This window comes from Vespula pensylvanica, chromosome 1, assembly GCF_014466175.1.
Source record: "Vespula pensylvanica isolate Volc-1 chromosome 1, ASM1446617v1, whole genome shotgun sequence".
Lineage (NCBI taxonomy): Eukaryota > Metazoa > Arthropoda > Insecta > Hymenoptera > Vespidae > Vespula > Vespula pensylvanica.
In genome coordinates this window covers 8,945,028-8,967,384 of record NC_057685.1, presented here as the reverse complement: position 1 = coordinate 8,967,384, position 22,357 = coordinate 8,945,028, and the positions used below count along the sequence as shown (strand labels likewise).

General features: G+C 32.1%; 2 protein-coding genes across 5 annotated transcripts in view; both read right to left on the bottom strand.

The window, feature by feature from the left end:
• LOC122635784 overlaps positions 1-7,535 on the bottom strand; it is a 42,432-nt gene extending 34,897 nt beyond the window's left edge. For 2 of the 4 annotated variants that reach the window (XM_043826457.1, XM_043826438.1), the window contains exon 1: positions 7,179-7,535. Coding sequence is in view for 3 of the 4 variants with exons in the window: in XM_043826438.1 (XP_043682373.1) it covers positions 7,179-7,184 (6 nt within the window). In the remaining variant the exon portion in view is untranslated. Of the gene's footprint in view, positions 1-5,077; positions 5,265-7,178 lie in introns of those variants that run through there. The other 2 variants (XM_043826448.1, XM_043826431.1) reach the window with 2 other exon arrangements.
• Positions 7,536-10,274: 2,739 nt separating this feature from the next.
• Positions 10,275-12,267, bottom strand: LOC122635802. The gene is made up of 4 exons (XM_043826468.1): positions 12,054-12,267; positions 11,741-11,896; positions 11,470-11,550; positions 10,275-11,292 (listed from the first exon to the last, which is right to left on the bottom strand). Exons 1-4 carry the CDS (start codon positions 12,130-12,132, stop codon positions 11,084-11,086), a joined length of 525 nt encoding a protein of 174 aa, XP_043682403.1. The 5' UTR covers positions 12,133-12,267; the 3' UTR covers positions 10,275-11,083.
• Between the last annotated feature and the right edge of the window lie 10,090 nt (positions 12,268-22,357).

The window sequence follows — 22,357 nt, the reverse complement described above, 5'->3', positions numbered from 1 at the left end:
AAGCGACATCGATCTCTCGACGGCAATATTCTCGTGGTCTTTGTAATTTCCGCGTGAATTTTGCGCCGATGGAAATGGAAGCGTACCAATATCGAACGACGAGACATAAATTTTACTTCGACTTAATCGAGAACATTTTATCAGCTGACCAACCAAACCTTAAAAGACAACAATTTTTCCTACATCCTATATCTCTGTTTTTCTCTTAATCTTTGTTTTAATTTCTCTCTCTTTCTCTTATTCTTTATCTATCTTATTAATCTGACCTTTTAATTCATAATTTATTAAATTAATTTCTTTTGTTTTACATTTCATTTTCGTTTTATATACTTATAGATCTATCCTACATTTCATTTTACATTACCCATTACTGTTTTATCTGCGATTACGATTTCGATCATACGTCCTTCCTTCATGTTATTGAGTCTTGATCCATGACAATAATATTTTTCTTTCTGCGCACATCTCTCTCATTCTTCGTAATTTTTTTCCTTTTTCTTTCACGATTTCAAAAAGATCGATATTTCTCTTTCTGTCTCGGACAGAGGCGTGTTCAAAGCGGTAAGGAGTGAGTGGAAAAAAAGGGCAAGAAGGGAGGAGAGAAATGAGACGAGAATGAGAAGGGAGGAGTAGTCACTGAGGTAGAGAGACAGAGAAAGAGAGAGACAGAGAGAGAGAGAGAGAGAGAGAGTGAGAGAGAGGAGAAGAAGAAGAAGAAGAAGAAGAAGAAGAAGAGAGGAAGAAAAAGTATCGGTCAATGAACTTGAGGCCCCCGGGGCCTCGCGTGGCCCTCGGTCGGTCTTTTCTCTCTCTCTCTCTCTCTCTCTCTCTCTCTCTCTCTCTCTCTCTCTATCTATCTATCTATCTATCTTTCTCTTTCTCGTTTCTTTCTTCTTTTCTTCTTCACCTCTCTTTCTTACTCGTATCTCTTAGCGGCAAATTTTTGCATAGCAGCACCTGAATCCGACGAGACTGTTCCTTTCTCACGCTGTACCTCGTTTTTAAGTCCCTCGACCCTTTCTCAGAAAAAAAAAATAAACGAAAAGAAAAAAAAGGAAAAAGACAAGATAAATATGATCGTTCGTAAGTAATAAGGAAAATGTGGTATCGGTTATTTCGAATAATTAAGATCGCGCTTTCATTTTCCTATCATTTACGATTCTATTAATAAGAATTCATTAGATCGAATAATTTTTCTTGTCGTTCGTTATTAGAGGTATATTATAGTCGATTTAATGTTTTGTAAATATGTGTGTCCGTTTGATAGATAAACGAGTCGAAAGTTCGACATCGATAGCGAGTCATAATTCGTTATTAATAAGTGCACTTCATTTAAGTATCGATGACATTGAAATTTAAATTTCTTATTTTATAACGTTTAGATATCATATTTTATTAACGTTTCTATTTTTCTTCGATATTAAAATACATTTTTGATTATAAAACTTTCAAAAAGGTTTATTAATTTGAAACAGCGCGATATTCATATCACGTAGGCTTCAGTAAATATTTCTTATTTTGTAAGAATATTTTGATTCTCATAATCCTTCTCTGAAACGATTATCATCTAACTTCGTTATTATCATCTAACCTCGTCTATTCGTAACGAGTACATAGACTTTGAGATAGAGAAGATCTCATCGGTATTGTACGCCATTAAAATCCACAATCGAATCGAATCAGCGTATCACGAACTCGGTTGAGCGAATTCTACTTGTATGCAGATCAAAAGGAAATACGAAGTTCCGTGCAATCTTCGTTATTTTCGCCGATGAAGGATTCTAGATTTTCGATTTCTCCGATTTCGTGAAAATCGCATCGTACGAAGTAGGTAAGTACATCAGTCACTTTCAAAATAGCGAGTAGAGATTTTTTCCGCGTATCTTGACACCAATCGGCAATGTAATGTTCCGTTGTTTTTGGGTTTACCACTGATTTGCAATCTAATTTGTGGTTTACCATCGATCCGCATGCTTTCTCTTTCGAAAATGTGATACGAGCTACATACGTGTTTATCCTTAATGTTTAAATTATCCTTAATGTATAACACGATCGATTTTTTATTTTCGAAGGGAAAGAAATGACGTACCGATATCGATGAAAATATTTCCGATAATATAACTTTATCGAAGCAACGTTAAATAACGATCTCGTTATGGTAATTTAACGCTAATAACGCCACTATACACGATTCTTCCGCGTACGTGAGATTTGCTAGAAAGTCGTAGGCGTGAATTAGAAACCGTTGGACATTAAAGAAATTATTAATTAAGCATTATTCTGATTAGTTGTTAACAAAGAGACTCGTTACGAGTGTTCAATATAACTAAGATGTACGTATATAGGATGTTTTCTTATTGCAGATATTTTGAAATTTTTTTTTAGACATTCTAGTTAAAACAATTGGAATTTCTGTAGATTTCCAAATTAAGACCTTCGTAAATAGATATCATTAATCTTTGTTGATTCAATACGCCGTTAAAATGATATCGAATGATAAGATTTGATTTTATACAATATTTTTAAATATCGTATTTTACATCGTATAGAATACTCGAATAATATTTTAAAGTACATAGTATTTGAAATGTTCGTATAAAAATGTAATGAATAATATGGCATTTAGTTGAATGGATTATCTCGAAAAATCGAAACTATACGTCCAATTTGTGTCCACTGTTTTCCGTCTAACATTATCAATTAATATCTCGAAATATCAAAGAGGGACATTATAAGCTTCGTCAATATTAGTATTACGCTATGACGTATATTCCACGAGACTGTTTGCACGACGCATCACCGAGATGACATCACTGTTTCTTAACGTCGAGATGGATGATCGCGACGCGCCTCTGTTTGTAAAGCATCTACTTCCATCGTATATCCTACCCTTTATCAGCAGGACAACGTCGTAACTATATAATTAATAAAAATGTCTGGCACGTGTTTTGTTATCTTCCGTATAATTTTCATTATTTGATTTAAACTTTAAATCGATTTTAAAGTACATCTATCTAGTAATGTGAAATCGGAAGAAAACATTGTGAAAAAAAAAATGAAAAAAGATTCAATTTTTATTTTCTTACAATTACTCGAGAAGAAACGTCGACGAAGCGTGGATTTGATCGCGTTACTTATCCTTTTCCTTTCATCGTTAGTTCGCAAACGAATGGACGATAATTAGCACGATTATCCTCGGCGTTCGTTAATGAAACGTACCGGCGTTTTCCTTACCGAATCGTTTCCTGGAAAATCGCGACGAATCTCGACTATAGTTAATCGGCGCAGTTCCTGCCTGGAATGGCGTTTGTTACATGGTTACACTCTCTAATATCGAAAGGAGTATGTAAATCAGAGATGTGCTTTATGATCCATGATGATGATAATATACTTCATCAAAAAGAATTCATATCTAATACGGTAAGATCGGTCGAGAATTATCTTTTTATCTTCTTAGTATATTTCTTATCCACGTGTAGTATCTTTCCATCGTTTCGAGTTCGTTGTAACAGTCGATGGACGATAAGTTTAATGTAGTGATAAACAAAATAAACATTTTGCAAGAGAAAATTCGTTCATAGTTTCGATAAAAAAAAAAAGAGGAAGGACATGATTAATCGAAAGAGACAAGAGATAAAAAGGTATAGAAGAAAATTTGCAAACAAACCAATTCGATTCCGGTCATGCTAGCAGGTGTGTATACGTGACACACTAATCTAATTTCCATGTGTGTCGTGCGTACAGCTTATCGGCATCGCGGTTTCGCGTGTCTATTCTTTTTAATCTTTTTATTTCTTTTCCCCTCTTAACTATGACTGTATATACAATCATGTGTGCGCACGCTCTCCGGATATAGATGTCCATCGATTAGGTCACTTGCCTGAAGCTTTGAACGCTTGTTCGTGCGATCGATACGATAAATATCATCTTCGAAAACCTCGATTCAATGATCATAAATTAAATCGATATTTAACGTAGTTCTATTATTTTTATTATTTTTATTATTTATTATTATCATCATTATTATTATTATTATTATTATTATTATTATTATTATTATTATTATTATTATTATTATTTATAATCGAACAAAATTGATTTCTACTCTAGATCACATTGTCAATGAATTGTTTTCTTTAGTGAGTTGTGCAATGAAAAAAAAAAGAACAAAAAAGGCAAGAGAATTTTTATCAAGTTATATCGAGAATTCGTTGATTTTAAAAGAGGAAGTTTGATCTTAAATCCGTCATCCTTTGTAATGTCGTAAAGGCGATAAAATCGGTATCTGCGAGTTCATAAATAACTTTCATTTTGATAAAAATTCGAAATGTTCGAGCAATTTCAAGCTACATTGTCGTATACAAATTCACTTAAACAAAAAACATAAGCGTTTCCATCTTCGGTCGGTCGACTCTCGTGAGAATCGGCCGAGAAAATTAATTATCATGTGAGGAATGTCACGAGTTGCTACTTGCGTGTTCCAATCGATCAAATAATTCAATGCTACCATAGAATGTGGCACAATCGTGAAATGAGAATCGGCGAAAAAGAAAAGAAATGTTTGTTTTGTATCCCGTGGTTAGGAATATCTTTCTATCCTCTATATTTTTTCTTTATTTCGATTGGCCGATTTCGTCAGTTTTTCACCAGACACTCGTAATTACGACGGACGAATTGCTTTGATAATAATACGAAGCACCGTGACACTCGTGTTCCAGATTGTTTAACGACTCTTGTCTTAATATGACCGCAGTCGAACTACCTTTTTTCTGATAGGAAAGAAAAGAAAAAGAAAAGAAAAAGAAAAGGAAGAAAAGAAGAAAAAAGAAACAAATATGTCGATCGCGTTGAGTTACGAAATCGTCGTGGTAACCGTTTCGCATTGGAAATAATTACGGTGTATTGCGAAGAAAAAAAAAAAAGAAAAAAAGGAAAAAAGAAAAACAAGAAAGAAAAAGGAAACAACGAATACGAGAAAGGTCCGAGAGAATTTTTAAATATTACGAAAGTCCCTTTCATCTGCGACTTTTATCGCAACGATTTGAAAATTACTCGAGGAAATGTATTCGAGACTTACTCTTAAACGCCTTACGGATTCTTCGATGTCCATTATAATAACGCGAAGAAGCTCGCGAGAAATATCGTAACGTGAGAAGCTTTGAGAATAAGGAACATTGCACGTTGCTGCCACAGCACAAGGAAGTACTTTCCACGGAAAACTTTCTTTCGGATAGTTCGCACGGGTTATCCAGGATATCCGTTTTCTCGTATGTGGGAATAACAAAACAAAAATCAGAAGATTAGACAATGAGAAGAAGAAAGAAAATATAAAAAATAGGAGAGATACTGAAACAGTAAGAAAGAGAGAAAGAGAGAAAGAGAGAGAGAGAGAGAGAGAAAGAGAGAGAGAGAGAGAGAAAGTCCTCTGTTCGTATTACAAATTATCGTAAAAGTGCAGTCTACTCGAGATGATTATTTCGGTCTATAGAATTCGAAGAAAATGACTAGAGTAAAAAGAGAGGAAAGTAAACGAGTTCAATTCTCTTTCCTTTTCTTTTTAAAAGGTACGACTATATTCGTGTTTGTCCATGCGACGCGTGCGAGTAAATAAGTAAGTACTTACATATCGACGCGCTCGGATGACGTTGTTTTACCGGTAAAACGAACTCTTTGTAATCCTCATTAGTAAATAGTAAATGGATACGCGAATTCTTGCGTCTATGCGTCTAATGAGCTCGACGAAGCAGAAATCTTCGATTTTCAGTAAACGCTATGGACTTCGAAGTCTCCGGTAACTCTCGGTTCCGTAAAATGCCAAGACTAATTCGAAGTAAGAGAACTTGCGAAGGTACTTGCGAGTATTTGAAACTATCGATACAAGAAGTTTTCCACCTATATACATCGTAGAATGGAAATGGAAACTGTCTTGAAACTTCTATACGAGATATTCTCTCGAAATAACTTTATCTTCAATCTTCTTCCTCTTCTTCGTTGTTACAAACTCTTGTTCATTTCGTGTTTAGCATTGTGGACATGGTATTGTTCGCACTATCACCAAAGAAACTGACTCGAAATAATACTCGAATTCATTAAAAATCCACTCGTCAAAAGTTTCGAGCGTTCTAAAGATTTTAGATAAACATTTGATACACTGATGATTTTCTTATGTTCATATTTAATTATATTAAGAAAATAGTTAGTAATCATCTGCAATAATTCGTAGTAGAATAATTTCGATCATATAATTAGCGATAAGAAGAAATAAATCTTTTACGTTTTTCATGAAGTTTTATCTACGTTTGATCTCTTTTTCGATTTTTTTTTTTTTTTGATTTATCAATTTTATATCACGTAACAAAAAACATGAGATTTATTAGCTATCAAGCATTCCACATAGTCGTCTTATTACGATTTCACACGATATTTTCCCGCCATGGAAATAGCATGTATTTTGTTATAAGTGTACCGTGAGACGTACGTAGACTAGTTTCCTCAAAGCGAAAGAACGAGTCTCGTCTTCCATCGCGAAACGTTTTTTCTTCTGCTAAAAGCCCGAAAGAATTGTACCTTGGAAATGATCTCGTCCGGTTACTTTTGAAATTCGTGTCTTCCGTTTGCGGTTTAGTCTTCTCCTTAGTTCATTTCCTTTCTCTTTCTTAGACAAATGAATTCAATGTAGACATAATTCAACAAGATGTTAATGTTTTCACATCTCTTCGCTTTTCTTAAATTTAGTCAATGATGTTTTCTTGTTGGGAAAGTTTATAATAATTTTTAATGACTTAAAATTTGTATGCGTATATAAAATGCATATACAAAATGATTTATATACTTTTTCTCGATGTTATATCATATCCGCAGATATCTATTTATAGAAATAAAAATTTTAACTCATAGGAATATTGACGTTAATTGTCTATTGAAAATTGTTACGAACTTTATACGAACAATTTCTTCGAGAGTGAATGTTTCGTTGCGATATCGCAAATATCAGTTAAACAATTTTCTTGGTTTTTTTTTTTTTTTTCTTTTTCCAGTGACCGAGATAACTTCATAGGAGTATTATCGAATTGAAATAATGTAAAATTAATTTCCTTTTTCCTTAAAAACTTACGTAAGCATACTTCATATCCTAAGTACGAAAAGTAGAAAAAAAATGAGATAGCTTAAATACTCACGTTCATAATCCAGCCGCAAAATTCCCGTGAAGTTTGACTCGTGACAGGATGTAACTATAGAAAAATTAAAGCCGTCGATCGCGCATCATAATCAACACTGTAATTAAAACACTGGGACTCGACACTAATATTTATTTATTTATTTATTTATTTTTTTATTTATTTCTTACTCGTTTTCGATCAGAGTCACGTGTACGCGAGATAAACTTTCGAGGGAAGGTTTTCTCGTTCAGGATGATCCTTGATAAAATGTCCTGCGAAATGAAAAGTTAAAAAAGGGACAACTATCGTGAGGAAGAGAGACAAGAAAACGAAACGACCCGTCACTTACGGAGGATGACCATCGACTGAAGCGCCACGAAGCGTTGACTCGTTTAGTCGAGCCTCCCGCGCTCTGTTACGCTTCGAAATTCGAAACGCGCACGCTCGAGTGGGAAATGTAGGAAAGAACTATCAGCCTCTACGGGGACGTACGTCATCTCGAGAAAAATTCAATCGATCCTTTTCGACATCTTTTTTTCTATTTCCTTTTTCTCTTTTTTTATTTCTTTTCATAAAACAGGATTCATGAAAGATCGAAGATACAGTATACAATTTGTAATCATTCCCCGTTATTCTTTACGCTATCTGATATAACAGATAATTTTTTTAACTAAAATATTGATATTTTGAAACTTCGAAGAAATAACTTTTGTACAGGGATTCGTAATCGAATGAAATATCCTAAAGAGTTCGATACATTAGATACGTACTTCGTAAAACTTAAAAAATAAAAATATCGTATTTTAATCCAATATAATATTGCAATTGTTAAATAATCATGAGATAAATCTTCATACAAATCTCTTCTTATTGTGTATTTTTCAGACATTTCTTTCAAATCTTTAAGTAAAAAGAGTAAAATAAAAATTAAATCTTCGATAGATCTGAATGCTCGATCGAATGATTTATCACGGAAAGTAGGAAGCCATTACCGACGCAGTTCGAATTGAGGTAATTTCTACTTTTTTCTTTCTTTCTTTCTTTCTTTTTTTCTTCCTTTCTTCCTTTCTTCCTTCGTAGAAGAGAAACGAAAGAAACGTGAATGGAGCTAACGAGAGGATAAGAGTCATCCCGGTGGAAGCTCTTGTTTACCAGGCGGAACGAAAGAAAGGACGGTAACACGTCTCCTTGTCGGTGTATCCGCGTATTTGCACTTTACATGCCGTGACTGCAAACCGATGGACGAGAATTTCGCTGCAAACGGACTTTGTCCCTTCGCTAGCGATTTATACGGAAAATTCGTTCAAGAGTTTCGTCTAATTCGTGTCTGAAGCGTTATAGAAATCTCGCGTTAGCTTTCACGTTCCACCTGTATATATATATATATATATCATTTTTATTTATTTTTTCTTCGTTATTTTCTTCAAGGAAAAGACATGGATAAAACAGAAAATCACGTTGAATTGAATAAAAATCTGTAGATACAACTTTTATCGATTATCATTCATTCGCAATTTTTTCAAATAAGAAAGTATTTTGAATTTATTAGAAATTGTATATCGTTTTTATTTATTTTTTCTTCGTTAGTTTTTTGAAGGAAAAGACATGGATAAAACAGAAAATCACGTCGAATTGAAGAAAAATTTGTAGATACAACTTTTATCGATTACCATTCATTCGCAATTTTTTCAAACGACAAAATATTTTTAATTTATTGGAAATTGTAGAAAAAGTGCAAGAAGGGATATGCCAGAGGGAAGATGCGAACGGTACTACCCTGACAAATTACGAGAACGTTGCTTTCTCATCCATAATATTGGAAGTTTACGAGGTTTGACATAATCGAATTTTGTTTACCGCTTCATAGGACGGCTTATGAAAATCTGGAAGTAGATATTGGATATAGTATAATATTCGGATAGTATACGATGCACGTATGTGCGTCTCGTTCAACGAAACGTCCAATAAATAAATTAATGTAAACCGTAGTTTCTACGTACCTACTTGTAAAATGAGAACGATATTCTTTTGGAATGTTTTTTTTTTTGTTACATACATATTTATATAGATCCCGAAAAATTTTTGTGGATGATAGTCATTTTAAATCTTTCATTAACGAGCAGATATTTGGAATTTTATATAATTAAGTCGATAATCCATTCTTCATGGACTTTAGAAATAATTCTAATGCTATCGATAAATGACCATAAAATATATGATTAATTATTTATCGTAATTTTTAACAACGTGATCTAATAATTGAATTTTAAAATACATGAGAAAGAAGCAAACGAGATTTTCGTTCATATCGGTAACGTTGATCACACGAGAGAATTGTGCTTACGTCTATCTACCAATAATCTAAACGTAGTCGAGTATCGTTAATAACGAAATATCAACTTTTATATAAAGCTTCTACGATACAACATTAATACGCGTATTCACCAGCAATCGGTATATTGCAAGCAAAATTAATAACTTCCTCCAAATAGTTCGCCGGCGAACCGCGAAAATCAATTAGAAAGCCGATCGACTAAAAGTTTCGAACTTACAAACGAATTACCTATAATTTTTAATAAACGGAGGTAAAGAGAATAAAAATAATTGATCTATATATAGCTATTTATCTGTTAATTTTTTATGCCATTTTATTTCCTCCTAGATAACTTTTTAAGTTGAGAAAAATTTCCGATCGCACCTTCGAAAAATTCGTTCTCAGATATTTCGAGTGACGTATTCCTGATACTTATTCAGAAAATTTATGAAGGGAGCACGAGAATTCCCGGTAGATCGCGGTACCCGGAAGCAAACTGGAAAGAGATAGATAGATAGAGATAGATAGAGAGAGAGAGAGAGAGAGAGAGAGAGAGAGAGAAGGAGAGGAGGTAGGGTTTGGTCCGCTGCCGTTGGCAGATGCTCGAAGAATTTCCCACAGCATCGCGGCCCAGTTTTACATAACTCTATAGCATTATCCGCGTAAGCGTAACGCGATTCCGCGTAAACTTACGTTAGTCGTGCTTTTGACGGACGCTGAAGAACGCACAAAGTGCACAGCGGCCGAGAAAGTCGTACACCAATCTTCGTTTATCCCGCAAATCGTTCTCACTGGGCGCATAAAATGATAAAAACCAATGTATTTCCTTTTATTATCGCATACATATCATTTGAAACATATCGTTGTTGTAATTTTTGTTGTATCTAATATCAGTTTCGATATAATAATAATGGAATTGTATTGCTTAATTTGTCATTATCTATTTTTCAAAGGCACAACGACAATTATATTCGAATTAATAAATATAGAACTTGCTTTATCTATCCATTTTTTTATTTTAAACTTCGAAATGTATCTATATTTATGTGAGACGTGCTAACGGATTTGTTTCTAATACAGGTTTAGAAACATGACATTTCTAAGTTGATATACCTATACAATTGGAAGTATACACGACGTATAACTGTTCCGTGTTGGTGTCATGATTGCTGTACCATGAAGAATACACGACGCCCCTCGGTAAATGGTCATTGTACCGTGATCGCGCAAATGGGTCTACCGTTCTTGAATACGCAGAGAAAATTTTTCACTTTGTTGAAACATTCGAATTAATCTCAAATCTTCGTATCATCCTGAATATACGATTTGACATTTCATGGAAATTGTTTATTAAATTGGGATACATAAAGGATTTTCAATAATTAATATATAATTTATTCCTTCTATATAATCGTTATCAAAATGATTTTCATTTTAACTAAGATGAAAATTCTTACGACTTAAAATTTTGAAAAAACAAATTTATTCTCGAAATATGACTATAATGGCTTTAATATTTTTCAATTAGTGCCTTTATTACCTTATTTATTTAAAAATACGATTATCGGATTATATTATAGTCATAATTAACATGATAATACAATCTTCTCTATCTTATACGCAATAAAATTGTAATTAATGGTAAAAGTAATGATATCATTCCCATCTTTACCATATCCGAAGAATTGCATTGATCAGTTTGACAGAATTCTATATTACAACTTCTTATCTCTTTACCTACATTTATTATACTTTCATCTAAACAACTGAAAGTTTGTGGAGTACATCCTCGTATTATTATATTCTCAACTGTAGTTCCTATAACATAATAAATAAAAATTCGTATTAGAATGTCTAAATAAGCAAATATACTTTGTGATAAATATGTATTATGAAACGATAAAATATGAGGGATTTTTTAATAATATCGAGATTTTAATAATCATATCAATTCGTATGGATATTAAAAATAATTTATATATACATGTTGCTTACCATTTTGTAGAGTAAAATGTCCAGTAAAGCATGAATATGTAATCCCTTCAGCATACGTAATGAAATTTAAATCATTTGATGCTACATGTGAACATATAATAATATTAATAATTTTCAAATACAATGAGTACAAAATTATCAAGGAAGTATAAGAAAAATTATAAATTATTATCCAAAATAAATAGTTATTTATATCAGAATTTTTTGAATCTAATAACAGTATAATATAACTTTATATATATATGTATAAACACAATAACATTAGACATACGTTCTTCCTGCTCTTTAAATGGTGAAGATATATTTGATGGTGTTGTACTTGTAATTGGTACTTCTGTAGCTAAACAATCTCGAATATGCGACGACGAGGGATTGGCACAACTAGTATCGTTTAGTGAAGAACACTCGTAACACTTTAATCCCTGACCTAATGGAGACAAGAAAGAGAGAAAGAATTATAACTTATTCGAATAAACATCTGTTCTTTGATCACCAAATAGAAAATCATTCATTTTCTCTTCTCTTTCTTAAAAGTAAATTTAAACGAACAATGTTAAAAGTGATTAAAATACATGAACGTTTACCCAATTCGATTGATCCGAGAAATAAACCCGTGAAGAGAATACACAACGCAATTTGCGTGTTAGATCGTCTTTGTGACATGTCGTACGAATTTTTTCCGGACTTTCACGTAATAAGTTTAAACGCTTCTCTTCGACTGACGTGAAACTCCGAGAGAACAAGTATATTTCATTAATCCTTATCGCTTCTTCTCCTCGATCAATTGGCCTAACATTACGGTTTATCTTGATAGAGACCGCCAATCGATATCGTTTTCCTCGGTGAATTGTGATTAAAAAGACTCCTTTGGAAAAACTTTATCATTCCGCTGTTCCGCTTCTCCGTTAAACCAACCACCATGCTCATATCGATAAGATATCGAATATTATCTATCCTAATGCCGTTCTTCTTCGAAACTTATCCACGAATCGATGATACGATCGATACCATTTTTCTTTTTGTTAATATGAAAAATCATTCGTCATTAGTACAATTATCAATAAAATTAGTAATTTTTGATGTAAGTACATACATGTACTTCTGATTGTTCGACGGAATCAATTATAGGGATAAAATTGCGAAAAAGAAATTACAAAAATGACGACTCTAATCTTCATTTGTAACTACTATTTTAAAAGTACATTTTAAAAATTAGTACCATTGGCTTAATCCAGGTTCTTGTACTATTTATTTTATCGATCTTGCATAAATTTCCTTTTTTAGTAACAAACATGGTAGAAATTCTAGGGAGGATAGTTATAGAATAAATCATGATTTACATACGTTGAAAATAGAGGGAAAGATATGCGAGAAAGATGGGGGTCTATTGCGTCGTTAGTGCGTGAAGGTATTCGCTTTCAACGATGAAGCAAAAGAATAACAATGATCGTGGGGGATGACTAGGTGTCATTAGCACTTTTACTTGTGGTGCAGATTACTTCGTTTAAAAAAATGTTGAAAAACATTTGTAAGGAAGAAAAGAAAGAAAAAAAAAAAGGAAAACATTGCAAAAGAAACAAACGTTCGTAATTAGAATCGTCGAATTTTGATCATATGCAATCAACTAGCATCGACATTCGAATACAATGAATCATTCAAGATGATCCTTCATCGAACATTTTAAACAATGGTATGTTGGTACGCTTGAATCAAACGTGATACAATGCGATACAAAAGGTTTTATAATCTACGCTGTAACTAATAATCAGCATTATCATTTTCTGTTCACGATGTTATTGTAATATAGATTACAAAGACTATAAAAGTTGTTTTAATTTAATTTTTTTTTTCCAAACAAATAACTATGATATATCTTAATAATAAAAAACGAACAAATATGAAAACTAATTAAAAAATTTATCGAATTCGTGACTCATACTTGTACTTACGTTTACATAGATTATGGTAAGTTTAGGTAATCATCGTTGGATACGATGCGTTTCGCTAAAGGCCAAGATAATGTACATGGTTTTAACATCGAAATCTGTTACAAACAACAAACCTTCGAAAAGGATTTATCGATGACCCTAATCTGTATCGTGCAACGAGCCAAACCAACGAACGAAACGTTTCCAGCCAACGGAAGTTGTCGTTACGATCACCGATCTGCATTCGCTTCGTGATGGTCGCACTGTTTCGTCGATTTACCTTGCAAACACTTCATTAATCAGCGTGCAAAAGTGTGTCAAATACAACACGAAAATACCTATTGATACTTAAGAAATTTTGGTATTTATGGAAGTACTCCAACGATTATTGAATCCCATATTCGATGATTACTTTCTTTTTTTTCTTAGTTTATTATTTTAAACCTAAAATGATTGAACTTAATAAAATTATTGGTATGAATTTGAAATTTAATAATTATTTTTATCGCAAGTTGAACATTTTTTTTTTCATTAATTATATGTATATGACATATATATGTGTGTATATACATAAATATAAACATGTGTGTGTTATATACATATATGTATATTTATATATTTATATATTTTTATAGTATGTTTCCGAACGTAGAAAATTATAATTAATTTTCTACCAACGTTATAACAAATACAGGTAAGTTGCAATCAGTGCACAAAGCTTACTTTGATATCGATAAGATAGTATTTGAATAGTTTGTATCTCGCGGCTGATGAAAAATGTCCTATCGCTATGTCGATAGTTTCAAAACAAGAGTAGATAGCAATATATCTATTACGAAGTATCATCGTTATAACGCAACGTAACTGGAAAATTGTCAAGGTTATAACAATTGCATGTGCGAGATAAAATAAATTAAAGATAATGAAAGAAATGGAAATTGTGAAATTTAGTATTACAGTTGTTAGAAAAATACGTAGAAGCTGAACAATATAAAGAAAAGTTTTACAATATTATGGCAATCGTAACTTCTCGATAAGTTTTTTCATCTCCACAAGCTTTCTCGTAAGAAAGACATAGGTCTGCTTTTCGCTTATCCTTATAAATTTTAATTTCGTATTACCATGGTATAATCGTACATCCGTAAGTGTGATGCATTTTATTATTCTAGCAAGATAAATATGTATGTGTGGAAGACATAGCAGTGCGTCGATATAGTAAAATAAAAGCAAAAGTTTATTCGTCAGTTTGTCCTCGTTGCTTTTTATATTTATCATTCAAATCAATTCTCCAAACTTCCTTGTCTTGCGAATAAAAAAAAATTCGTATATAAAAAATTATTTGTCTATATTACATACTTACAAAGCTCAGATAGTCAGTTAATCGTATTAATTATATTGAAATTTCATTATGTTCAGAAAAACTGACGTATACCAATCAGTAGATCATTTTTATTCAATTTTAAAGAAAAGTATATCTTTTGTAAAGAATATTCGAATGAAATAAATGGTTCTATATAAAAGGATAATACTCTCTTCTTCGACTAAACTTTTATTTACAACATTTTTACTAATTATTGTTGCATCGAAATATATATACTTATATATCGGGTAGATCATCTAAAACTGGTAACATAAAAATATTTATATGTAATATAAATATATATATTTCAGTTACTTTTTATGAAAGAAAGGAAGTTTTAAAAAATAGTATGTTTCTTAACTATTTTTTAAAGAGCTGATGTATTAGAAATTAAAACTTTTGATCAAAGATCATATTTTCCAAAGTATAACCATCATTGGCATTTCTTTATATGTGGAACTTGATTTTTTTGCTTATAGAAAATTTATAAAATAGATCAAATTCAAAACATTTCAATTATAACAAATACATGAAACTGTAACCGTGAACAAGAATATAATCGTTATATAATAATTTTCACTTCTACTATATCCTTCAAATCAAATGTAATATTCTTTATAAAATGTCTTCTATCTTCAAAAATAATCGAGTTATTAACGATTTCAATTTTAGATGACTCACTTGTTATATATGTGTTAGACGTGTGTATCTGTGTATGACTATGTACAGATTAACCTATAAAGAAACGAACACTATTCAGCGAATCCCGCAGAAAGGTGAAAGCAACGACAGAGAAAGCATCGTCTCATTGTTGCTTCAGGTTTTACTTTATCAACCTGACCAACATGGGTCATAGCATATTTTACGAGTCTGTCTGTTTCAATGTCATGCAGGTGTGTCGAAGTGGCATTTTCCACGGCTGTGAATCAACTTAATAAGAATTACATGTGTATGTATGTGTGTATGTATACATATATATATATATATATATATAATAAATATATATATACATATATATCTACATACACATATACATTATATATGTATGTTATTATTTTGTTTTAAAATATTAAAACTGATGATAAGATACACACAGACGATTGTAAAACGTTTAAAATATTATTTAAGAAGTATATATATTCGACTTCCTCGATTCCCCTGTTGTGGGCTCCGATTTATAACATTCCACTCCCACGCGTCTGCAATTCCCAGCGTGACTAATATATCCTCCTAATTCGCATTAGCCGCAAATGCGCCCTTAATGAGGGTTATTCCGTGCGTGAACTCGAAGGATAGAGGGATCGTCTAGAAAGCATTGTGTGAAGTTCACAGCAAGCATTCGAAGACTTCTTTTTTTAATTAACCTTCGTATGTCACAAAGACTCGTAAATAATGTGTGAACGAGAGAGAGAGAGAGAGAGAGAGAGAGAGAGAGAGAGAGAGAGAGAGACTACAATGCTATCATTATAGGATAAAACACATTGTCCTGAAAAATATCTATTTTAATAGTTTTATTCTCGCTTTTATAACAAAAAATAATTATTTCGTTGGTATAGTGATATTGGTGTATTGAATAACGATACTTTATTTGCTTTTTGATTTAATATCGGATTTTATTAATAGTTTTATTGTGAAATATATTCGATAACGAGAAGTCATTTTCCTTCCTGTATTTTTTAAGTCATCGTATTACTTTACACACTTCTTTTTTCTCGTTTGATGGGAATTAAATCCATTGATATAGCAAACGATATTTATTGGATACTTGATCCTTGTATTGAAAATCAATCAAGATAATGATAAGAACAAACATTTTTTTCAAGATTGATTATAAGTAGTGAGAAAATAAAATAATGCAAACAAAGATAAGAAAGAAAGTAATGAATCTTCTTTGCCATCGATATAGAATTGACATCATATATTTTCATAAAATCGATACATTCATTTATCTCTATCGTTAATATCACAATCCTACCGATGTACATATTTTGTTATATCAAAAGGATACGAGCGATGTTGATTCCGGAAGTTGCGTGCTTTCTAATCCAGAAAACAGGAAACTGAATGTATCAGAGATAATTTTTTATACTACTTGGTTTTATACCACTAGGAATTTTTTCATTAGAAGCTATTATCTATATCGATAAGACATGGAAGCAGATAAATCAATCTGTAAAAAATATAATAATAAGAAATGATACAAAAATTAATGTATAATATTTTTACACGATACGTTAATCTTAATGATTTGTAATTTTGTAATTTAAAAATGGAAATAAAAAATAACATTGGTTTTCCCTATTCTAGCATTTTAAAAATTATAATTTCAACAAGACATTATTTTTATAATACGAACTAGTGAATTACTCGATAACGCGCACGCGCTCATGATCGCTGACTAACGATATACGCACATAAATCGATGTGTTTCACGTTACATAAATGAAAAAGTAAATGTAAAATTTGCATTCCGTTCCATGTCGTTTAAATCATACAAATCTATATCATGATTACACGACAAATTTGTCAAATATAAAAGAATATACAACGTAAAAAAATGTTCGTGCATTAGTTATATTATTCTATAAACATAAATATATTTTTTTTATCTATGATTGTTTTCCTTTTTATATATATTTTTTTCTTTTTTCTATGATTCTTTTTTTCTTTTTATACAAAGCAATACTATATCATAATTTTTACATATATTTATGTTATTAAATGCAACAGAAAAATAATATATAAAATAAGTAATAGTTCATAGAAAAGTATGTAAAGAGATTAGATATTCTCTAGAAAGCGTTGCTTCGTAAAATTTTTATTTCTATTCATGAGGTCATCGCTAGTATTAGCAAACATTGTTAACTGTACAATAAGATAAGAACTACATTTAAAAATAATCGATCTTTAAAATTCCTTGTTGAATGGATCATGAGGGTAAAGAAAAAGAGAAAGAAATAAATAAGTCAAAATATTTGTCTACACATAAATAATAAATTCTTTCGTTAAATTGTTTAATTATATTTCTTAACGTTATTCAAAACTTATAAGTACGATAAAAATATTTAGCGTGTATTTTCAAATATTAAATTTTTAAGATATTACTCTTCATGAAAATAATTACGAACGATTAAATATATCTTAGCTGATTAAAAACTACTAGACTAGAGTCTTAAGAAAGAACTTAGGGCGAACCTTACAATAGTTCTAGGCACTTTGAGAGGAGAACTCAACCGGTGGCAAACGATCGAGCAAGAACTCGAAACGTGACGCGCCTACGTCGAAGGATTACGCGAAGTAAGGCTCACGGCCAAGTTCAGGGCCAACAAGATCGGATCTGCCATTAAAATTACAAAACGAGATTCCACGTGCGTTCTCTCTCCGTTTATGCTTCTTTTTCTCTTTCTCTTTCGACTTTCACTACGTTCTCATCGATCGATGTCAAAAGTTCTCGCCTACAGTTTTCAATCGTCGTTAACTCGATCCGATCGAACAACCGGAAACATCGTCCGATCGAATATTTATTCTTATCGATTAAGTAAAAAAAAAAAAAGATTGTCTACCCACAAAGATTTCTATTTTCGATAGACGGTACTATCCTATGTTAATATTTCTCATAATATTTAGAAAGTCATGTTTTGCCGTGTGCAAAGGTATAAGAAAAATATTACTGTTACGTGAAATCGAACATCCAAAATTTATGGGTATTTAAACAACTTTTGCCAATCTTTCCTAATCGCGGAAATATTCCTTTCTGAATTTATTTACGCAACATAATTACGATCGAAGATAAACTCTATTCTAAACTCTTTCTCTCTCTCTCTCTCTCTCTCTCTCTCTCTCTCTCTCTCTCTCTCTCTCTCTCTCTATCCCTACCTATCTATTTCTATCTATCTCTCTCTATCTAATACATACTAATGCACACAATATATAATGTAGTAAACTATATAAATTTCTAAGATATAAAAATGTTTTACTTATAATGAAAAAAAAAAAACGTCGAACTCCCACTCCAATCGAAATTGCCATAATGGAAATTGTTTCATAAACTCTTACGATTATTTAAACCTCGGCGTTAAGATCGCAAACGTAGTAAGTCCAAACCCGTCGTAGAACCTACTACATGCAGGTTCGCAGGGAGGAAAAGACATCGGTGGCCAAGTTCAGGGCTAACAAGATCCGATCCTGTCCTGACTCTTTGCTCGCTCGAAGGCAGCCTCTGCATAAGGCCCACCTTTTCTCTTCGCGCAAGAGAGAACTCCACGTAAAACCTCGGCGTTACTTCGACCACAACCTCCCTCTTCTGACTACTCTTTTCTCTTTTATTTTCACGTGTTCAGAGTTGCCCGCCATTCACTCGTTTTATCTTTGTTTCGACTCTCCTGTCTCTTTCTCTCTTTCTTTGCCCATTACAGTCTCATCTTCTTATCTTCTTCTTCTTCTTCTTCTTCTTCTTATACTTCTTCTTCTTCTTCTTCTTCTTCTTCTTCTTCTTCTTCTTCTTCTTCTTCGTCTTATACTTCTTATTCTTCTTATACTTTTTCTTCTTTTTCTTTTTCTTCTTCTTCTTCTTCTCTTTTCAGTGCCTTTTAACGCAGACACCGTATCGTTTCTCTCTTCAAATGACATACGTTCGAGTACACTCCTTTAAATCGATTTCATTAATACCAATCGGCCAAGTCAATATTAAATAAATCAATACGTTTATATAATAACATTTGATAATGTTTTTTTACATAAAATTTAAAACATTTCCATGTTGTATCTCTTGGATTAGATATTATTTATTTTAGGATTTATGATAATAGTGTGATAAACATCAACGCATGAATTTTATGAATGTTTTAAATTTACAAAACCAATTGTCTGTTATGGAATGTTAAATGGGAATTTTTTTTTTTATTTTTATTCGAGAAACGTTTATTATTTGTTGATTGTTATTTATTTACAAAGAGAAATCTATTCTCTTTTAAACGTTGTTTTCTCTTAACAAAATCGATAAGGAGGACTGTACTTTAATGCAAAGAGCCGTTTAACTGTCCCTCGACCGTTACTAATTTTAACTCTTTCCAGTACCACCGGCGAATACACACTTACGTGTGTACTTTTCTGCAGTTCGAACCTCGAGGAAAGATTTTTGAACGAGGAAGCGTGAAATGACTCTTGAGCAAAAGAATACGTAATTTCCATGCTGTCTTGGAGATATATTCAAGGATAGAACGGGTTTCAGTTCAAACTGGTAAGGACAAATTTATTTTCCATCTATCTTCGATGAATTATAGGATACATGTATGTTTTACGGTAGTTAATATTTTTCATTAATCATGCTTGTATAAAATAAATAATTAATTCGTAAACGTCAAAATATTTATTATTACAAAATTTTATATATATATATATGTCGATTTGAATATACTATTGTGCGTTTTAACGTTACTTCGTTACATTTATTAACATAAATGTGCTAAAACTGAAGCACGGACAATACTCGAACACTGAAATATCACAAAAAAAAGAAGAAGAAAATTATATTTCAGAATTAAAAATCTGTAATATATTTAAACCTAACATTAAAAAATAATTCATTATGAAGACAGTAACGTTATAACACCGATTTAGAAATGGCACCCCTACGAGACATCATTAGTGACGCTCATTATATACCAACAAAACGATCATAGCTTCTACCGATGATCGCTCGATTTCTCGTGGCTTCTTACAACTTGTGGTTCATTTTTTGCTATGATCGTGAACTTTTTGTTCCGTATGACCTTAATTCAGCGAGAGCTACATTATGTACATTATGTACGCATCGAACGGTTAGAAGCATCTAACAGATTCCAGCTAGGATTCTTCGAACGAAATGGAGTTAATGGAGGGGTTCCGAGAGTCGTTGGCAAGAGGCATTTTATTGTGAATAGACGTACATAGGGTTCCCACAAAAGGTAGAAACCGGCACTTTCTGACAATGAAACCAACGACGATGAATCCTGCCGAGAATTTGAGGGCCACTCGGTTGAGTTAGGTATACCGGAATTTCTTACATGCAGTTAAAAACGTGACGACCAAACTTACGAACCGATACGTACCAACTTGATTCACGTATTCGTTTGACCTATTTGGTATGAAAGCAACGGTTTATTTAAAATTTGTCATTTTCATTCGATCGATTAGAACAAGTATTGAATACTCAGTAAAAAAATAAACTTTAATATAACTTGTGTATAATATTACAATGAAATAAATTTGTATAGTAAACGTTCGTTCAGTTTGATTAATTTGAAATTTATTATTCGGTTAAATTCAATCATTTTCTATTTCAGACTAATATCGAAAGAAATGCGAATTAATTTGCATAACTATATTTTCGTAAAACTTTCTACCAAGTCGAAGAAAGATATCTAAAGAACTTTCTTACGAAACATATCTCATCGCGTTTACTGATCGATCTTCAGTTTCTTCGAAGTTTCAATATCTACGATCCTCCCGCCATTTATTTAACTCGTGGTTATTACCATTAAAATTGCGATTCGTCGGTTAGATAAGTACTTATTAGAAGTATTCCAGTGAAATAATCCAATGTGAGAAGGGAGCAAAATTAATTAGAAGGAAATCTCGTAGAAGAATCCAGGAAACGTTGTCGCCAATCCGTCTCGCTTGGTTGGTCAACGTTAAAAGCGTTTAACGCGCATCGAGGAAATGCGCTTTCACGTGACCAGATGTTCTAGGATTTCCTACAAAATGTCCATTGAACTTGACAGGTTGCTAATTTATCGTTGTCGTTATCGATTAATTCTATTTCGAGGGAGGTCAAATTATCAGAGATATCTCTTACGAGATAATTTAAAAATTCGAGCTATTGACTAATTAGTTATATTTCTTAGTTAAGTATCCAAACTGACCTTACGTTGAAAGGTTTCGATACGGCTCACTAAATTCACCAAATGTTCGTCCTTCAACCGGATGTTCGGCTTCGTATTTTCAACCATCCTTTTGTGGGATTGAAAATAAGAAACCTTAGGAAATTTCAATAGTTTAAGTCGATTACATTTTGCGTATTAAAATTTTCTTTAATAAAAGTTTCTTTACGTTTTCATTTTCTTTTTGTTTTTTTTTTTCTCATTCGTTAAAAATCCTTTGTTTGTTTATTTGCCGTGTAGATTTTCTTTTATTAAAAAGAAAAAAAGAAGAAGAGTATCCTGAAAGATTCATTCATCATTTTACGAGTAAATTGTATCACATGTAACGACTTCGTGACACAAAAATAACTATCTTTAACTCACCGCTTGGTCATAAATACGTACTTCTAAGTTCAGAGTTTAGATATGCACTAACCCAGATCTCGAAAGTCGCATACAAATGATGCTTGTACAATAACGAGATCAACCATTCACGAGTGCTCTCTGTTAGAGGCAGTTACGTCGGCGAAGCGTAACTTCGTCGTTCGGTCGAACACTTCCAAGAATCGCATTAAACTTAACTCGTTTCTCTATTTGATTTTCGTAAGTGAGAGAATTTCAAAATATTCCTTTCCAACTCGTTCCTAGAAAATCTTTATTTTTATTTTATAAGCAATTATATGATTTGATATATAAAAACA

What these genes read in the sequence shown, in the direction of transcription:
- LOC122635802 (XM_043826468.1), bottom strand. Translation starts at nt 12,132, where the DNA reads ATGTCACAAAGACGATCTAACACGCAAATTGCGTTGTGTATTCTCTTC. An exon ending in TCTCGGATCAATCGAATTGG is followed by an intron (nt 11,897 to 12,053) that starts GTAAACGTTCAT and finishes TGTCTCCATTAG; the next exon opens with GTCAGGGATTAAAGTGTTAC. An exon ending in ACATTTTACTCTACAAAATG is followed by an intron (nt 11,293 to 11,469) that starts GTAAGCAACATG and finishes ATTATGTTATAG; the next exon opens with GAACTACAGTTGAGAATATA.